Here is a 21,186-nt window from a genome sequence, read left to right on the forward strand (position 1 = left end):
AGTTTGACCTTGACCTTGACCTCGTTTTGGACTTACCGGTAGGTTGCTTTGTATGGGCCATCTCTTGGTTAACCAAATGGGACCGTTCCGTCTAGCATCAATACCCCTTACTAGAATGACTTGATACTAATGCAGATGTAACCTATGACCATTCCTCATCTTCAGACATCACCTGACCTCAGTTTGACCTTGACCTCATTTTGGACTTAGGTTGCTTTATATGGGCCATCTCTTGTTTAACCAAATGGGACCGTTTCGTCTAGCATCAATACCCCTTACTAGAATGACTTGGTACTAATGCAGATGTAACCTGTGACCATTCCTCATCTTTAAACATCACCTGACCTCAGTTTGACCTTGACCTTGACCTCGTTTTGGACTTAGGTGCAAAATCTATCGACAAGGATGCTACCGGGGGCATCGAGCGTTTATTGAATGCAGCTCCTTGTTTAGTTTGATTGATATGATTGTTTTTATGTTGTGATTTCATTAATTTGTTATTTTGCATGTTGATATTTTAGTTGGAAATTATATAACCAAGACCTGCTTGCTTTGTCATATTCAACAAAAAACATTCGAACATAGTACTGTTACCAGTAGTAGTAACTTCTGTGATAGAGGAAATCTATTATCTGCAAGTTAACAGTTTATAGTTGTACTGTTCATCAGTCCATTTGAGTTGTTAGCACGTGATTAATCATACTGAATATGTCTGTTTCTTTTTCCAGTCATGTATACACAGTCACATGTTGGCCTTTTCACTCCTCTTGCAAATATTTTAATCGCTTGTCTTACCTCCACTGCTGTCTCTGTCCCAGGCACAGAAACAAACATACAAATGTTCTGATTTGCTACCAAAGTTTATTTGATTATTTTGTTGAATATGATATATATTGATCTAATTGCTTTGTTCTTTTAATTTGCTTAGTTTTTGACAGTGTTGTTTGCTTGTATGTTTTTTGTATGCCTGTCTTTGACTGGACATATTATGTTTCCACCCTTAGATGGACAGTTGAGCAAGGGGATGGAAATTGATGTGTAATAAAAAAAAAACATATTATAACTCTACTAAATCTGAACTAGATTTATACATTGTGTAGTATTATGATGTCTAGGTAAAATTTAATAACTGTCAAGTTGGAACTAGATCCCAACTTAGGCATTGAATTTGTCCAAATCATGAGCCCCATAGGCCTATATGGTAATCAGAGTTCCAAGATAATATCTTATTCAAGTTTTTATGTAGAATGTTTTTGAGGCCAGGAAGTCAGTTGTCAAGCTAGATCAGATAAACATTAAGTATAAAATTATATTATAAGTTCTCTTGGAATTTTTTCCCATGTTTCTATTGCAAGTCAGTATCAAATACTTGAGTCAGATTTGCTATGATGCCGATACACTATTATGATGGATGACTTTGTTGCAAAAGTGAATGTGGACTTTTTTTCTGTCACAAATCCGTGCAACATGCAGTTTATTAAACAAGCATTGTAGTTTTATATGCACATATATTTTGTATTTTGTTGCATATGAGAATCTCTAGTACTAGATGACTGTGATTAAGAGGTGCATTTGGAAAGATTAACTGACCATTGTGACATATCTGAAATAATGTCATTTGTCCTAACTGACCATTGTTGAGTGATATATCAGAGATAGTGTTGCTCATCCAAATTGTGACACATCAGAAAAAGTATCTTTTATCACAAATAACCCTTGTAACATACCAGAAATAGTGACAGTTATCTAAACTTACCCGTAAGACATATCAGAAGTAATATCATTTATTTTAACTGACCATTGTGAGAAATCAGGAAATAGTGTTACTTATCCAAAGTGACCATTGTGACAGATAAGAAATAATGTCATTAATCCTAACTGACCATTGTGCCAGATCAGAAATGGTGTCATTTATCATAGCACACTGATATTATTCAAAAATTCACTTCATTTTTCTGTCTGTATTTATTAAGTTCAGGCCTAAACTTTGCCTTTATCACCACATCTTGCCTTTCTAGGAATACATACATAATTCTAACACCAGTCATGTATACATAGAACACCGGTGATATTTTGACATTTTGGCATATAAGATATTTACTCCTTACATTATAGTACTAAACAGTATTTCATGCATGTTTGAATGCAATATTTTTCGAAAGCATGACTTATGACACGAGTTGGGTTTGTTTGATGTATCAGGTTTTATGTAAACAGGTTGTTTTTTGGAAGGAATACTGGAAATAGGTTTAGCTTTGATTGTGGCATTAATATGGGGTGGAAATTTATTTTTTCAGACTGTTAGAGCCTGGAACCGACACAGAAATTTCCAGTTACAAGATACACCGTATTTTGTTCTGTGCACGGGGACCAGTGGAAAGCAATGAGAAGAGATGTTTTGCATTTACATTCAGTCACGGTGATTCTGCTGACTCAGCTATATTCCAGTGCCATGTGTTTAGATGTGATCTTCCTGAAGCTGTAAGTTACATATCCATGTCAAACTGAAAAATCTGAAGCTGTAAGCTACCTGTTCATGTCAAACTTAAAAATCTGAAGCTGTAAGTTACCTATTCATGTCAGATTTAAAAAGCTGAAGCTGTAAATTACCTATTCATGTCAAACTTGAAAATCTGAAGCTGTAAGCTACCTGTTCTTGTCAAACTTAAAAATCTGAAGCTAAGCTACCTATCCATGTCAAACTTAAAAATCTGAAGCTGTAAGTTACATATTCATGTCAAATTTTAAAAATCTGAAGCTGTAAGTTACACATTCTTGCCAAACTTGCAAATCTAAAGCTGTAAGTTGCACGTTCATGTCAAACTTCCTGCCCTCAGATTTCAAAGCCCGCCCGCTTAGCTCAGTAGGTAAGAGCGTTGGTCTACGGATCTCGGGGTCGCGAGTTCGATCCTCGGGCGGGGCGTATGTTCTCCGTGACTATTTGATAAACGACATTGTGTCTGAAATCATTAGTCCTCCACCTCTGATTCATGTGGGGAAGTTGCCAGTTACTTGCGGAGAACAGGTTTGTACTGGTACAGAATCCAGGAACACTGGTTAGGTTAACTGCCTGCCGTTACATGACTGAAATACTGTTGAAAAACGGCGTTAAACCCAAAACAAACAAAAAAAAAAAAAAAAAAAAAAAAAAAATCAGATTTCAAGGTTCCACGCTAGCTGAGATTCAAACAAGATTTCAAAGTTTACACCAGTAAACAAGATTTGTAAAGCAAACAAATTTTTCAAATAAATTTTTACTTTATTGCTGCTATAACTATAATGTATTTATGATAAGTGTGTTGTTTCTTTTTCAGGTTGCTAAGATACTGTATTGTTTTGCTAATACATTCCGTAGAGTGCCAAAGAATAGATCGTCTGTGACAAAACCCTTACCAGAATCTAACCAGGATTTTGTGTTCACTGTGAACCTTGAAATAAGGGAAGAGGATGGAAAAGGAGGATTTACTCTGTGCCCTCGAGACAAAAACGTATTCAAGTTACGATGTAACCTGGATAAAAGAATCGCTTTAACTGTACAACAGACTAGCTCAAAGGAGCTAAAAATTGAAAGGTACAGTTGTTCATCATGTGTTTGCAACCTTGTCAAGGGTTAAAAATTACAGTTGGCATGTTCCTTCATTTTGTGGTGAAATCAGTCATTTAAGCAGATGTTTCAGTGTTTTATGAAGATGATATTGAATGATATGCTTCTTTGCAATACATTCTGGTATTATCAAATAGGATATTCATAAGCAGATACAAACCTGACCTGAGCACAAAGTACTTGTGGTGAGCTATTGTGATCACTCTCTGTCGTATGTCGTCCATCCACACTTTTTTCAAGCCACATCTCCTCTGAAAATATCTGATGGAAGTTAATGAAACTTGACCTGGATGTTCCTTAGATGGTCCTCCACTAAAGCTGTGTAATGAATTTTATTCCGTACAGAATTATGGTTGCCATGGCATCCAGAACGAAAAACTTTTTCTCCAAAACCATTTGGCCCAGGGCTTAGATATTTAGTTTGTAGCATTGTCTAGTGGTCCTGTACCAAGTATTTACAAATCATGCCCTTCTGGTCAAATTGGCCAAAGGGATCACTTGTTTTTCGTAGCCTTATGTAAAAAAAACTTTAAAACCTTCTTCAAACCTCAAGGTACTGAGCTGAGATATTTGGTGTGTAGCATTTTCATGTGGTCCTCTTTTATTTAAATCATGTCCCTGGGGTCAAAATTGGTCCTGCCCAGGAGTTTATTGTACCCCCCGACAACAAAGTTGTAAGTGGGGGCATACTCGTTTCAGGTTGTCTGTCTGTCCGTAGACACAATCTTGTGCGCTCCATCTCGCCTCATCCCCTTGGCAGAATTTAATGAAACTTCACACAAGTGATCAGTAACAACAGTAGTTGTGCATGGGGCATGTTAGGTTCTTTCAGAAAAAAAAATTGCAGAGTTACGGGACTTTCTTTTTTGTTACTATACTATATACATAGACACAATCTTGTGCGCTCCATTTCTCCTCATCCCCTTGACAGAATTTAATGAAACTTCACACAAGTGATCAGTAACAACAGTAGTTTTGCATGGGGCATGTTAGGTTCTTTCAGAAAAAAAAATTGCAGAGTTACGGGACTTTGTTTTTTGTTACTATACTATATACATAGACACAATCTTGTGCACTCTATTTCTCCTCATCCCCTTGACAGAATTTAATGAAACTTCACACAAGTGATCAGTAACAACAGTAGTTGTGCATGGGGCATGTTAGGTTCTTTCAGAAAAAAAAATTGCAGAGTTATGGGACTTTGTTTTTTGTTACTATACTATATACATAGACACAATCTTGTGCGCACCATATCTTCTTATCCCCAGGGATCAGCCTACAAGGCGATTTGAGCGATATCGTCGCTTTAAAGTCGGCCACTTCGCCTAATTATCGCCTCCGGGCGAAATCCAAATCGCCGAGTGTTTCAGCGAGTTGTTATCTGTTTACTTAAAGTTGCAAAACTTGATGCATATTCTAGATTAAATTATCGATGAATCCATAGTCAACCCCACCTACTCGCCTGTCAAACTTCAGCCAGTCGTAGCGTTAATATCTAACAGTGTCAATCAATAATATTGTAAGCTGCCGCCATTTTGAAAATTTTCAATCGGCGTGTAAAAAGCCGATAAACTTAACGAGAGCATGATTTTATTCAACAATTGTATATTATTCTTTCATTTTATTAAAGATTACTTCAAAAATTATTTCAATTACCATAATTATGGTCAATTTCTGTAAATGAACGGCTCGGGTACTGTGGATAAAAAATGATTTCGCGGACGTCAGAACTGCCGTACAAAATATTGTAAAAAGATTGCCATTAACTACGAGTTTGGTATTATTTTTGAAAAAAATAATAAATAAATAAATTAAATGTATAAATCTGAACAAGTTAGTGCAAACATCGGGCATTATAAAAGTACGAGAATCGAAACATTAATCAAAATTTTCACGCCGTTTTGATCGTGCACCTGTTAAATTTACGAATTTCAGACATGTAAATTTCGACTTTTTCATAGCTAAGTTTATACTTTATTTAGAAATTCATGAAAATGATAATGCAAGAATCAATTTCCTTAAATAATTACTGTTTATAAGTTACAGCTAGACCCACAGAAAGTGGATATATATAGGCAAGAAACTGAATGCTATGCCGATGCTTCTCCTTAAATTTCTCAACTTCTCCCTAAATTCTGTGGAGGGAGAAGTCACTTCTCACTTCTCCCTAAAATTTTGACCTAGGCTGATCCCTGATCCCCTTGACACAATTTGATGAAACTTCACACAAGTGATCAGTAACAACAGTAGGTGTGCATGGGGCATGTTAGGTTCTTTCAACAACAAAAATTGCAGAGTTATGGGACTTTGTTTTTTCTTAACATACTGTGTACATACAGTCTGCATATGCAGTCTTGTGCGCGCCTAATCTTCCGAACCCTTGCACATAATTTCATGAAACTTCACACAAGTTATCAGTACCAACTCTAGTTGTGCATGGTGCATGTTACGTTCTTTTAGATAAATGTTCTGCATAGTTATGGGACTTGTTTTTTGTTACTATACTGTATACATACAGTTTGTATACATACAGTCCACATAATTATGCAATCTTGTGTGTGTCAAATTGCAATGTACTGTGTCAGTGCCATGGAGTTCGATATTTGGCATGTAGCTTTGTGTAGTGGTCTTTTACCAATTTGTTCAAATTCAAAATTGTTATTGCCCAGGGGTCACTTATAATGAAAAGCTTGAAGAAATCATTTTATCTGAAGCTGTAAGGCCTAGAGCTTAGATTGTTGGCATATAGCATTATGTAGGTGTTCTCTTACAAGAAATCATTTACCCATTGTGTCAGGTGAGCAGTATAGTGTCAACATTGCCCTCTTGTTTCATGATTCTTTTGGCAAAGAGTGCTTTTGGTAAAAAAAATCCCTCCTATTAAATACTTAATTTTACATGAGTTTCAAATTTAACCCCCTCCCCCCTGACCCCATTACCCAAAAGGTGAAATGAAGGTGATGACAATATGTGAATTTTGTTGCATTTGTATATTTTCAGGTGTTTTGGTTTACTGGTCAGTCCAGGAAGAAATGTGAAACATGGGGACATGACGCTAATTGAAAAGGTATATTGAAATATTTACAAGGAAAGGCAACATTCTTAGAGTGTAAACTCTTATCAGCTAGATCTTTTAAATGAGCTGCACCATGAGAAATCCATCGTAGTGCATTTGCGACCAGCATGGATCAGGACCAGCCTGCACATCCGCACAGTCTGGTCAGGATCCATGCTGTTTGCTAACGGTTTCTCTAATTGCTATAAGCTTTGAAAGCGAACTGCATGGATCCTGACCAGACTGCGCGGATGAGCAGGCTGGTCTGTATCCATGCTGGTCGCAAACACTATCTTGGTTTTCTCATGGCGCGCTTAAATAATTAAGCAGTGCCAAATTCAAAAATGTCATCTTTTAGGTGAAAAAAACGTTCACTTGCTCTCCTGTGCAGAATATTTTATTGTGCTTTTAATCAGTAATAGCTAAATGATCAGAAAATTGAATTTAAACACAACAGTTTAACATAAAATGAGTCACCCTGTTAAATATATGGTCCTCTTTTGGTGGTTTGAACTCTCTATTCTTTCAAAGGTTTACAAAATCAGATTTTGAAGCAGCTCACTTAGACTGGTAATCAGTGATTTTTTTACTTTTTTTGGCAACAGCCCATGCCTTTTAAATTGGGAATTTTTAGCGCGATAAACTTCAAAATTGGGAAAAATTAACAAAACTTAATAAAGAAATCATTTTGAAAAGTTTTATTTTAAGGTAAATTTATTTCATTCAAATATGCACTGAGGTTGAACAGACAGGACAGACGGGTTATTTTCTGATGTCACAGGATCTGATGGCTCAGATAGCTTAGGGTCACCATGAGCTTCTGTTGATTTCTGAGGGTCATTTTGTGGGGACTCAGATTTCTTGGACAGATCACTTTGCTTTCCTGACATTTCATTTGAATTTGATTTCTCTTTAACTTTACCAAAAGATGTTCGAATGTCCGGAGTACCGATGGCGTGTTTCAGTTTTATTTTCTTATTATAATATTTGGAATTATGCGACATTTTTCGATAATTTAGGTAATTTTCTAACATTTTTTTTCCCAGACTCATTTTGACGCATGAAAAAGCGTTTAGCGACCGTGATGGAAGTCATACTAAATGCCGTACTATGCCGTGACCTGTTTTATGTAAACAACGTGCTTCGAATTGGCAACAAAATTCTGCGAATAAACCATAATTAGAGTCGGAATTTTTATGATTATTTGCATCGTTTTAGTTCAACTTTTACAAGAAATCAATCTAATTGGGAAAAATCATCTCGTTCTGGGGAATTTTTAAGCCTTTTTGGGGAATTTTGACCATTTTTGTCTATTGGGAAGACGCCGAATTTCGGAGTCAAATCGGCGCAAAAAAAATCACTGGTAATGGCCATAATGTGTAGGTAAAAATTAGATAAAAAATCACAAATGATCTTATGCATACCATAAAGCAAGACGGTTAATTTGAACCTGTGATTTAGAGGACAAAATCTTTAAATTCATACCTCTAAAGAGTGTGTAAATTTATAAATAGTTACAGACTACCTGTAAATATACCACTAGGTATACTACAAAGTAGTATTACTTTGAAAAGTGACATTAGAATAATTTAAATAAACCTTAAAAATATGAAAAATATCCTGCTTATTCTTGGAAAAATATACTTGCCTCCAAAAAAAAGTCAAATTTGAGAAAAAATGAAATAAAAAAATATTTGCTTGCTTGTTTGCTCCATTTTTTTAGCTCGACTTTTCGAAGAAAATGTAGAGCTATTGCACTCGCCCTGGCGTCGCTGTCGCCATTGGTTAAAATTTTTGATAAAGTCAAATATCTCTGTTACTATCAAAGCTATTGACCTGAAACTTAAAATACGTATTTACTATCAAAGTCTACACCAGGAGAAACAATCCCCATAACTCTGTTTGAATTTTTACAGAATTATGCCCCTTTTTAACTTAGAACTTTTGGTTAAAGTTTTTGATAAAGTCAAATATCTCTGTTACTGTCAAAGCTATTGACTTGAAACTTAAAATTCTTATTTACCATCAAAATCTACACAAGAAGAAACAATCCCGAAACCTCTGATTGAATTTTGACAGAATTATGCCCCTTTTTAACTTGGAATTTTTAAAAAAAATCTTTGATAAAGTCAAATATCTCTGTTACTATCAAAGCTTTTAACTTGAAACTTAAAATACTTATTTACCATCAAAGTCTACACCAGGAGAAACAATCCCTATATCTCTGATTTGAAGTTTGACAGATTTATGCCCCTTTTTAACTTAGAATTTTTTGTTAAAATTTTTGATAAAGTCAAATATCTCTGTTACTATTAAAGCTTTTGACTTGAAACTTAAAATAGTTATTTACTATCAAAGTATACACCAGGAGACACAATTCCCATAACTCTGATTTGAATTTTGACAGAATTATGCCCCTTTTTAACTTAGAATTTTTTAAAAATAAATTCGATAAAGTCAAATATCTCTGTTACTATTAAAGCTTTTGACTTGAAACTCAAAATAGTTATTTACTATCAAAGTCTTTACCAGGAGACACAATTCTCATAACTCTGGTTTAAATTTTGATAGAATTATGTCCCTTTTTAACTTTGAATTTTTTTTATTGGCAAAGCTCTTATTCAGAGTCAAGCACTGAGAAAAGTCGAGCGCGCTTGTTCAGAAGACTATTAGCTTGTTTAGAGTGACTGTAAGATAGTGAAAAATCCTTAAAATTGGGATAAAAATGAGGAAGTTATGAACATTTCAGTAGGTGATTAAACTGGCCTCCATTTTGTTTACAGGGTAACATGAAACAAAATGGCAAATTTCCTTATTGATCTGCTTATTCCAACATGAATGAAATGAACTTTTATGCTTTACATCTTAAACTCAAAAAACTTTCGAAATTAGTCCATTTAAATGGGAATTTCTCTAATAAATAGTTCAGCATTTGTTAATACACTTTAAATGGCTGCTTCCTAGCCTGGGAAGCCGTTGATAATATTTGTGCTTTGTCAGAAGAAATAATACATAATATCTATGCATTAAAGATCCGACTTAATTTGCGCTAATTAGTGTTAATTGGCATTCATCGAGTTTCTGATATTATCAATGCCTGGGGAAATCTGAAGTAGTTTCCATGTCACTACTGATTACCGATTTTCTATAATCAGCCTAATTAACATGTGATCATATATTCGCTTGTTTGAAACGAAAACTAGGCAATGCTGCCGGAAAATTCGTTAATTTTCATAGATCACTAGGTCTGCATTTATATAACATCTTGATGGCTATGATGCAAACTAAGTTTACTAACATATTTAAAAGTTATTACAACTTGCTGGAAAAGCTATGGGAGGTACAAACTGGTGTTTGTCTATGGCCCAGAAATGTTCGGAAACCTTCGGAAGTACACGATTCTGATCTTTCTTTTCCGTGAGAATTCCGTTTCTATTTTTAGCAATGGATTATTACTTTCAGAAGTTATCGTTCTTTTTCAAACACCCGCATATTTCGGGTGTAATATAGGTGGCGCTGCGATCGGAAAACAGGTTTCCCCAGGCTGTCAATTTGCAGGTTGAAAAAAGGTTATTTTTGGTAGTGTTGTTGTATAATTTTGAGAAATACATAATAGGAATATTTCTACATTATGGCTGTTTTATGAAAGTTTGAATTGTGTTAAGTCCATGGATAAATTGTTTTTTCAACTTTAATTTGGAACTTTAATTTGGATATAACTGTATAACACTTTTTATTTGGGAAAAAAAAAGCAAAGTTATTTTACTCTATTTTGCTGCAGTGAAATAAAGTCATGATTTTGCAAAAACAGATATTATGTAAGAGGGGCTGTAAGATATTTTTATTTGAAGATATAAAGTATAATTTTTTTTTGTTATTTTATTGGAGCACATAATACAAAATTAAAACAGACCTACACCTACTGTTTGCTAGTCTTACTGAAGTTATCTTTGCACACTGAACCTGTTAGGGTGCCTGTTCAAATTGGATACATGTGGAAACACTTAAATATTACATTTGTGTAAATATTTTGCACAATCTGTAATTTACATGTATGGTTTTTGGACATTTTGTTCATTTTTTAAACAGACATCAATGGGGTATGCCAGCGAGGACAGTGTATATTCTATAACTGGACACTGGGATCCCACTGAGAGCAGTTTTGCTGTACTTAACACTGAAACACCAAAAGGTACTGATTACTGGTTAGTTTTAATTCTAGGAATGAAAATTTTCAAAATGAAAACTAAAATATAAAAATATGAAATATAAAAATTAATCATAAAATTGAGATCAAATGAAATGTTCTGAAATTGCCAGAATATGCTGTAGGGATGACGCATGTTTTTAGCTCACCTGTCACAAAGTGACAAGGTGAGCTTTTGTGATCGCGCAGTGTCCGTCGTCCGTGTGTGCGTCCGTGCGTCCGTAAACTTTTGCTTGTGACCACTCTAGAGGTCACATTTTTCATGGGATCTTTATGAAAATGGGTCAGAATGTTCATCTTGGTAAATTCTAGGTCAAGTTCGAAACTGGGTCACGTGTGGTCAAAAACTAGGTCAGTTGGTCTAAAAATAGAAAAACCTTGTGACCTCTCTAGAGGCCATATATTTCATAAAATCTTCATGAAAATTGGACAGAATGTTCACCTTGATGATATCTAGGTCAAGTTCAAAACTGGGTCATGTGCCTTCAAAAATTAGGTCAGGAGGTCTAAAAATAGAAAAACCTTGTGACCTCTCTAGAGGCAAAATATTTCAGAAGATCTTCATGAAAATTGGTCAGAATGTTCACCTTGATGATATCTAGGTCAAGTTCGAAACTGGGTCATGTGCAGTCAAAAACTAGGTCAGTAAGTCTAAAAATAGAAAAACCTTGTGACCTTTCTAGAGGCCATATATTTTACAAGATCTTCATGAAAATTAGTCAGAATGTTCACCTTGATTATATCTAGATCAAGTTCGAAACTGGGTCACGTGCCGTCAAAAACTAGGTCAGTAGGTCAAATAATAGAAAAACCTTGTGACCTCTCTAAAGGCCATATTTTTCATGGGATCTGTAAGAAAGTTTGTCTGAATGTTCATCTTGATGATATCTAGGTCAAGTTCGAAACTGGGTCACGTGCGTTTAAAAACTAGGTCAGTAGGTCTAAAAATAGAAAAACCTTGTGACCTCTCTAGAGGCCATATTTTCCATGGGATCTGTATGAAAGTTGGTCTGAATGTTCATCTTGATGATATCTAGGTCAAGTTCGAAAGTGGGTCATGTGCCATCAAAAACTAGGTCAGTAGGTCAAATAATAGAAAAACCTTGTGACCTCTCTAAAGGCCATATTTTTCAATGGATCTTCATGAAAGTTGGTGTGAATGTTCATCTTGATGATATCTAGGTCAAGTTCGAAACAGGGTCACGTGCATCAAAAACTAGGTCAGTAGGCCTAAAAATAGAAAAACCTTGTGACCTCTCTAGAGGCCATACTTGTGAATTGATCTCCATAAAAATTGGTCAGAATGTTCATCTTGATGATATCTAGGTCAAGTTCGAAAGTGGGTCATGTGCCATCAAAAAGTAGGTCAGTAGGTCAAATAATGAAAAAACGTTGTGACCTCTCTAGAGGCCATATTTTTCATGGGATCTGTATGAAAGTTGGTCTGAATGTTTATCTTGATGATATCTAGGTCAAGTTTGAAACTGGGTCAACTGCGATCAAAAACTAGGTCAGTAGGTCTTGAAATAGAAAAACCTTGTGACCTCTCTAGAGGCCATACCCTTGAATGGATCTTCATGAAAATTGGTCAGAATGTTCACCTTGATGATATCTAGGTCAAGTTTGAAACTGGGTCACGTGCCTTAAAAAACTAGGTCAATAGGTAAAATAATAGAAAAACCTTGTGACCTCTCTAGAGACCATATTTGTCAATGGATCTTCATGAAAATTGGTCAGAATTTTTATCTTGATAATATCTAGGTCAAGTTCAAAACTTGGTCACATGAGCTCAAAAACTAGGTCACTATGTCAAATAATAGAAAAAACGACGTCATACTCAAAACTGGATCATGTGGGAAGAGGTGAGCGATTCAGGACCATCATGGTCCTCTTGTTTCGTGTTACAACATCTGCAGAATCCCGAGGGATTGGTTGGTGCCCGAGCCCGTTAGGGCGAGGGTACCAACGTATCACGAGGGATTCTGCAAATGTTATTACACGAAATGAACATACGCTAACGCTATTCTAGCATAACACGCATAAAAACTGATCAATGAATACAACGTCACTCAACGTCATTAAATTTCCACGAAAATGCGCTGGAATGTCCCAGTTGTTTTTTTTACGTTGACGTCATTTCGTTCTGAATTATCCGTTTTGGGGCCGAATGACGTTTACGCTTTGCCACGGAACTCGCATATATAAAAAGGTGTTATAACAGCACGCAAGCGCGAGAATCTCTCTGTTAACACACGTTTTCTCTCCTGTTAAAACACCCCGAAAATTGACAAGAACAGCAGTTTTATGCTAGAATGATTGTTTACATACAATTGGAATTAAATAAGAAAAATTAGTTTGAAGATTAAGACTAAAGATTTTTTTACAATACATTACAGATACCCGAGTATTTCTAACAGTTGCCATAGATCTAGTCATTATTGGAATCCAGGAGCCTGTGAGATTTGCCATAGAAACAAAAGCCAAGATTTTTCCACAGACTGAGAGATTCTGGTATTTCATGAGTAAACCCCACACAGAACTCTTCCACGTCAAGTTAAAACCGGTAAGATATGCACTTGAAATGTCTAGTTAGAAACCAAATGTTATTGAAATGTATTATTTTACTGTATATTGAGCAATGGTCTAGTTGATATGCTGTCAGCTTCTCAGTTCAGAGTCTGTTACTTTGAACTATACTGTATTGCACATAAAAACAACAACAAATAATAAGGAGTGGACAACTGTAAGCTAATATAGCTTTCTGTCCAATTCCTGAAATGTTGTATTGTAATTATATATTTCATGCTTTTCGGAATAAAAATATGTTTAAACTAACAACAAATGAATCTTTGATATACTAATCATGGACAAAATACAGTGTAACTTCCAAAAACTGCACTCGAGACCAGAAGAATTGTCTGATTTTTAGCTCACCAGAGCACAAAGTGCTCAGGGTGAGCTATTGTGATCGCTCACCGTCCGTCCGGCGTCCGTCCGTCTGTCCACACTTTCCTTTAAACAACATCTCCTCCTAAACCAACAGGCCAATTTTGATGAAACTTCACAGGGATGTTCCTTGGATGGTCTTCTCTAAAAATTGTTCAAAGAATTGAATTCCATGCAGAACTCTGGTTGCCATGGCAACCGAAAGGAAAAACTTTAAAAATCTTCTTCTCAAAAACCAGAAGCCCTAGAGCTTAGATATTTGGTGTGAAGCATTGTCTAGTGGACCTCTACCAAGTTTGTTCAAATCATGACCCAGGGGTCAAAATTGACCCCGCCCCAGGGGTCACTTGATTTTACATAAAAAAATCTTAAAAAATCTTCTTCTCGAAAACCAGAAGCCCTAGACCTTAGATATTTGACATGTAGCATTGCCTAATGGACCTCTACTAAAGTTGTTCAAATCATGACCACGGGGTCAAAATTGACCCCGCCCCAGGGGTCACTTGATTTTACATAGGAAAATCTTCAAAAAATTTCTAAAAATAAAGCAGAAGGCCTAGGTCTTAGATATTTCACATGTAGCATTGCCTAGTGGACCTCTACAAAATTTATTCAAATCAGACCCCTGGGGTCAAAATTGACCCCGTCCCAGGGGTCACTTGGTTTTACATAGGAAAACCTTAAAAAATCTTCTTCTCAAAAAGCAGAAGCCCTAGAGCTTAGATATTTGACATGTAGCATTGCCTAGTGGACCTCTACTAAAGTTGTTCAAATCATGACCCCCCGGGGTCAAAATTGACCCCGCCCTAGGGGTCGCTTGATTTTACATATGAAAATCTTCAAAAATTTTCTTAAAATAAACCAGAATGCCTAGAGCTTAGATATTTCACATGTAGCATTGCCTAGTGGACCTCTACAACATTTGTTCAAATCATGACCCCAGGGTCAAAATTGACCCCACCCCAGGGGTCACTTGATTTTACATAGAAAAATCTTCAAAAAACTTCTAAAAATAAACCAGAAGGCCTAGGTCTTAGATATTTGACATGTAGTATTGCCTAGTAGACCTCTACAAAATTTCTTCAAATCATGACCCCGGGGTCAAATTGGCCCCGCCCCATGGGGTTACTTGATTGTACATAGAAAAATCTTCAGTATTTTCTAAAAATAAATCAGAAGGCCTAGAGCTTAGATATTCGACATGTAGCATTGCTTAGTGGACCTCTACAAAATTTGTTCAAATCTTGACCCCCTCAGAGTCAAATTGACCCAGCCCCAGGGGTTACTTTATTGTACATAGGGAAATCTTCATAAATTTGCTTAAAATAAACCAGAAGGCCTAGATCTTAGATATTCGATATGTAACATTGCCTAGTAGACTTCTGCAAACTTTGTTCAAATCATGACCCCAGGGGTAAAATTGGCCCCGCCCCAGGGGTTACTTGATTGTACATCGGAAAATTTTCCAAAAAATTTCTAAAAATCATCAGTTTGACATTTGAAACATATTACTCTGGTGAGCGATCCAAGGTCATCATGACCCTCTTGTTGTAAGTTTCTGGTATGTAGAATTACGGAGTGATTTGGACAAGTTTAACTCTTATGGTCTGTATAGAAAATAGGAGAAAAATTGGGACCAAGAAATTTTTTTGGTTTTCAGAAGTTTCCGGTTTTCGGAAGGTCCAATATTCAGAAGCCAAATTGGCGAGAGATATTTTCTCTTACAAATTTGATTTCTGCAAAATTTTAAACATTTTGTCAAAGATGTCATGTTAAAGACTACATAGACAAGTTAAAGGTGGATAATCAGATTTTGGCCATGTAACGGATTTGTTCGAAACTTTAGCATCTGATCATTTACACTCATTTATGTTCACTTAACACTTAATACAAATTAGATTTTCACTGGAGGTATTTTTAAAATTTCATTTTCCTATCCTGGTTGCCCAACCAAGATAGAGTTATTTTATCATAAGTATAAATTTGATAAACATACTTTGCCTAAGGAAATGTATAAATATTAGACATATTGTAATATATTTGTAAAATATTTGCATAAAAAATTATGTATTTAGATGGAATTCATTAGAAACGCAAGTTTGAAAAATTATTATTACCTCCCTTTGCCTGTCTTGGTTGCGCAACCAAGATAGATTGGAAATAAATGAATTCAGAAGCTACACACAGCTTTAAAACTTGCATTTTGGTTCAGATTGTTCAATAGTTGATATGTCTATCAAATGCAAATGTAAAACTAGACATTGTATCGAAATAAAAAGAAATACCCAGCTTTTTATATACTTTCATATTAAAGGGGAGTAATTACAAAATTTTATAAAAATAATAAAATATACATTTCAGATAGGAATCTAACTCTATATAATCGGTCTTTTTGTTCCTTAAATAATTCTCTACCAGAATATACAAAAAGTAAAAAATGTCATTAAATGTTGATTAAATGTGATTGACCACCTTTAAAATTCATAAAGTAACAAATAGTATCTTAAACAAGGATTCAGCTTTGCATGAAACAGGATTTAAAAACAAATTGTTATGGGAATAAAAGATGGAAGCACTTTTTTGCAAATTGTTAAAATACAATAAAGATGGAACAATGAACAAGAAGCTATTAGAAGAAATACGGCTTTGTTAAGTACTAGCTGGTAAAACAAATTAGGCAGGTACATCAGACTAACTATTATGCTGGGTAGCCAAGTGGTTAAGGTCACTAACTGTGAATCACTATCCCTTCACCACTCTTGGTTAAAGACCTCACTAAGGTGTAGATTTCTTTCATGTGAGGAAGCAATCCAACTGGCTTATGGAAGGTTGGTGATTCTACCTAGGCACTGGCCCTTGACTGAAATACTGCCCAGAGTGGCGGCCCCTTGGGTCTTCTTCCATCATCAAATGCTGGAAGTTTTCATATGACCTAAAACTGTGTATGTCTGACTTTAAAAAGAAACAAACCTAATTAAAGGCCAAGAGTTTTTTATCCTTGTGCATTGATATGATTTCCATGACACTGACATGAGATAAAACTTCGGAAATTAGTCTGAAATCATTCAGTTTCATGGGCATGAAATTTTGTGGTTTTGTGTTTTGTGGATTTCAAATTGCTAAGAAAAAAATAAAAGGGAATTTTATGTGTTTGTTCTATGAAAATAAACCTCTACAAATTTTAATGGTTTCACAGTGTTTGTCCTCCACCTATCATATGTGTGGAAGTTGTCAGTTTCTTACAGGGAACCAGTTCTTGGTAAACTGGCTGCCATTTCATTAACTAGATAGTGTTTTAAAGTAGTACAAGTCCTGTACTGAACTAATAAACAAAATATTAAAATGATTACTTGAAATGCAATATGTACAATATTTTTCTAGTTAGTTATTTTAAATGCTACATCAAAGCGGCATTTGATACAAAAGGTTATTTTGTAACTTATCTTTACACCCTTGTAAACAAAGTTCAGGAGTGTAGTGGAGTCAACATTTTGAGACATTCATGTACATGTCCATCTGTGCACCTATGATAACTCTTGAAGGAATAGGTGGATTGGATAACTTTTTTGCACACAGGTATATGATTATAAGGTACAGGTCAAGGAAGATTTTGGATACAAACTTTTTATTTTTGCCAGAATTATTATCCCATTTGATTTAAAATTCAGCCAGATTTTGACGTCGGTTTGTTAACACTCGAAAGGATGAAAATAACATATAGGCCAAGTATAATGCACCAATTTTTGTGGTCGAAACGACCCCTTTTAGACTGTCTGACAACACTTGAACTTGAATACATTTTAAGTACACAGGTGTATGATAATAAGGTACAGACAGAGCTTGATTTTAGTAACAGTCCATCAGCTTTTGACCCTTGTCTGACTGTAAAGTTTGAGAGCTCTGTCTTCCCCCTTTCCATCCCTGTACTTAATTTCCACCACAGATAAACCTATCTTATATTCTGTCCAGGCTATCTAATATTATCTTATTGTTCACACTATTGATCCTCCCCTCCCCCCATCCAGCCTATTTGTCATGTCTCCATATTTGTAACATCTCTCTTCTCAGTTTTCACACCAGTCTTACCAATGTAAATATTATTGTAGGCCATTGCAAACCTACTTCAAGGTAATCTTTAATTGCGTTTAGTAAAAGTAAACAAAACTATTTCATTTATTTCACCTTTTGCTCATTTAGATCAAATAGTAAATAGACCAGCACCTAGGGCAATAAAATAAGTGTAATAACACCAGTTTGTTATTATCTTTGGATGAGTCAGTTTTATTGTCTTACTGGTTTGTTGTGGTTTTATTTTAAGGCCCCATACTTTTGTTTCTGTTTCTTGTGATAAACTCTACATAATATGTTTTAATTTTGTTCATTTCATTTTCTTATATACGAGTTTTTATGAGTCTTTCCATAAGACAGGGCAAGATTTGTTATTAAAAGTGTGAAAAAAAATTGAAGCAATTATAAGTTACTCTCTTCCATTTACTCAATAAAGAAAAAAATGGGTGCATTATAAAGTATGTGTATTATCTTTCGTTCTTTGTTTGAATATTTTTCTTGAATATTTATTGTTCATGTTTTATTTGATATCTCTAATGAACTCAACTCCCAATGCTTTAGTTTTAAGAAAAAACAGTGCATCAATATTTGGAATAGAAGTTAGAGAAAATTTTGTTTGGCCTTGGTCAACTGATAAACTCTGATGACATCTCTACATTTAGAAGTCTGAACTTTTTAATTTAAATTAAGATAACATTGTTGATTTACTTCTCATTCTGTCATAACAGTTGCAATTTTTTATGTGGAAAAATTTTGTTGTTGAGTCATACTGTGATCAAAAAGATATAAAAAACATGTGACAGGGTAGGTGTGTTCATCATTTATTGTTGGCATGGTAACTGTTAACTGGTTTCTATTTAATTTACAAAACTTTTATCTGTCACCTGTGTATTTTATTTACTTCCTGGAGAAATTATAGGTTTAAAGGTTAACATAATGTAACTTGATAACAGCTGGAATATTATATATCTGTTCTGTTATTTAATAAAAGTCATGTTGTTAAACATAAAAAAGTCGGGTGAAAAGGAAAGAAAAATTTGACATGGAAACTTACGGAAACTGGAAGAAAAGGAATATAGGGTCCTGTTTCATACTGGTTAGTGTACACTCATTTCTGTAGCATTTAGCTCTGTAAAGAAGCTATTATCTATAATGTAAAAGTGACTAGACAGTTAACACTGATCAATTCACTTGATGTTGCAATGGGCTGAATGCCAAAGTTATTCATGGTTTCGAGCAACTAAAGCTTTGAAATGTGCAGGAGACAGCAGAGAACTACATGATTCACTGGGGACCTCTGTGGTCGAGTGGTTAAGGTTGTTCCAGCTTTGATGGTGGAGGAAGACACCAGATACCCCTCCGTGCATTATTTCATCACAAGCGTGCACCTTGGTAGAACTACCGACCTTCCCTAAGCAAACTGGATGGCTTCCTCACATTAAGAATTCAATGTTTCGAGTGAGGCTCGAACCCACATCAGTGAGGAGCAAGTGAGACTTCAAATCTTGTGATGAAATAATGCATGGAGGGGTATCTAGTGTCTTCCTCCACCATCAAAGCTGGAAAATTGCCATATGACCAATAATTGTGTTGGTGCGACGTTAAACCCAACAAAATAAATAGTTACGTGATTCACTTGTGTGAGCCTGTGTGCTCAAGCCATCGATTTTGGAACAAATTTTTAACACTTACAATATCACCAGTTATTGTCGCAGCGGCTGGCCTTAGTCACGCTTACTGTTTTTATACGCCCGAAGGGACGTATTATGTTATGGTCCCGGTGTCCGTCCGTTAGCAATTTCGTGTCTGCTCTGTAACTCTTGAACCCCTTAAAAGATTTCAAAGAAACTTGACACAAATGTTCACTAAACCAAGACAATGTGCAGAGCGCATGTTTTGGATTTGTCATTTCAAGGTCAAGGTCACACTTAGGGGTCAAAGGTCATATGAGTGTATTTCGTGTCCGCTCTGTAACTTTTGAACTGCTTGAATGATTTCAAAGAAACTTGGCACAAATGTTCACCTCACTGAGGCGACGTGCAGAGCAGCGCATGTTTTGGATGTGTCATTTCAAGGTCAAGTCACACTTAGGGGTCAAAGGTCATGAGTGTATTTCATGTCCGCCCTGTAACTCTTGAACTGCTTGAAGGATTTCAAAGAAACTTGGCACAAATGTTCACCACACTGAGACGAGGTGCAGAGCACTTGTTTCGGATGACTAGCTTCAAGGTCAAGGTCACACTTAGGAGTGAAAGGTCATATGAGTGTGTTTCGTGTCCGCTCTGTAACTTTTGAACTGCTTGAATGATTTCAAAGAAACTTGGCACAAATGTTCACCACACTGAGGCGACATGCAGAGCGCATGTTTTGGTTGACTCGCTTCAAGGTCAAGGTCACACTTAGGGGTCAAAGGTCACATATGACTTTGCTTTGTGTATAATGCTCTGCATTGCAGTGCTTGTTTTTATTTTGCAAATCCTTTTTTGTTCTTTTACAATAATTTTTGTTTTTAAATTACTTCCCTTTTTTGTTACTATAAATAGCTTATTTTGAAACTTTTTTATTATTGGCCGTAGGGAAAAACCGAGACCACTTTTCTGTGGTACAACATGGATGGTACATCCAATTTTTAGATGTATTTTGACATAACTTTAACCGGTAAAAATTTTTTTGTGGACTTAGAATTTTTTTTGGGGGGGGAATTTCGTCTTTTTTGTTGTTCCTGTCCTTTGGGCTTCAACAGTCAAGTTCTTTAAATTTTGCTCCCATCCTCTGATGTAATCCTTCGGGCGTATATTGCCCCGCTTGGCGGCACTCTTGTTAGACATTTTATATGGACTCAGCAGTAGGTTTCATAGCAGTTTATTCCAGTTTATAATGACATCTTGTGAAAAACAAAAGTTTAATGCTGTATTTAATACATAGGTTACAGAAATCTTGCTACTGTATTAAGTTTGTAAGGAGTGACTTAAAGCAACCTGTCACCAATATGAGTTCAAAACCTCACTTGTGTAAAATTCTTAATATCAAGAAGCCATCAAGCTTGCTTACAGAAGGTTGTTGGTTCACTACCTATAGGTACCTGCCTGAAATAATGCCAAGAGGTGCACCTGGAGTCTTCCTCCACAATTTGAAGATGGAAAAGTCGCCATATGACCTAAATTTTGTTGGTGTGACCCTTAACCCAACAAGAAAGTATCAAGTCTATTTGTTGTTTTAAGACCTGAGAAAGAGATCCTAGTTAGATAGAGGCTGCCTCAGTCTTATATGTTGAGAGAGAGAGAGAGAGAGAGAGAGAGAGAAAGA

At 35.6% G+C, this 21,186-nt stretch overlaps 1 protein-coding gene across 2 annotated transcripts in view; it reads left to right on the forward strand.

The window, feature by feature from the left end:
- Nucleotides 1–21,186, forward strand: part of LOC123545603 (rab GTPase-activating protein 1-like) — a 78,563-nt gene that overhangs the window by 19,504 nt on the left and 37,873 nt on the right. For both annotated transcript variants that reach the window (XM_045331929.2, XM_053524657.1), the window contains 5 exons: nucleotides 2,298–2,481; nucleotides 3,315–3,571; nucleotides 6,605–6,671; nucleotides 10,749–10,851; nucleotides 13,263–13,429. In XM_045331929.2, the coding sequence (XP_045187864.1) occupies nucleotides 2,298–2,481; nucleotides 3,315–3,571; nucleotides 6,605–6,671; nucleotides 10,749–10,851; nucleotides 13,263–13,429 (778 nt within the window). The remainder of the gene's footprint in view (nucleotides 1–2,297; nucleotides 2,482–3,314; nucleotides 3,572–6,604; nucleotides 6,672–10,748; nucleotides 10,852–13,262; nucleotides 13,430–21,186) is intronic.

The sequence above is a fragment of the Mercenaria mercenaria genome, chromosome 15 (assembly GCF_021730395.1).
Source record: "Mercenaria mercenaria strain notata chromosome 15, MADL_Memer_1, whole genome shotgun sequence".
Lineage (NCBI taxonomy): Eukaryota > Metazoa > Mollusca > Bivalvia > Venerida > Veneridae > Mercenaria > Mercenaria mercenaria.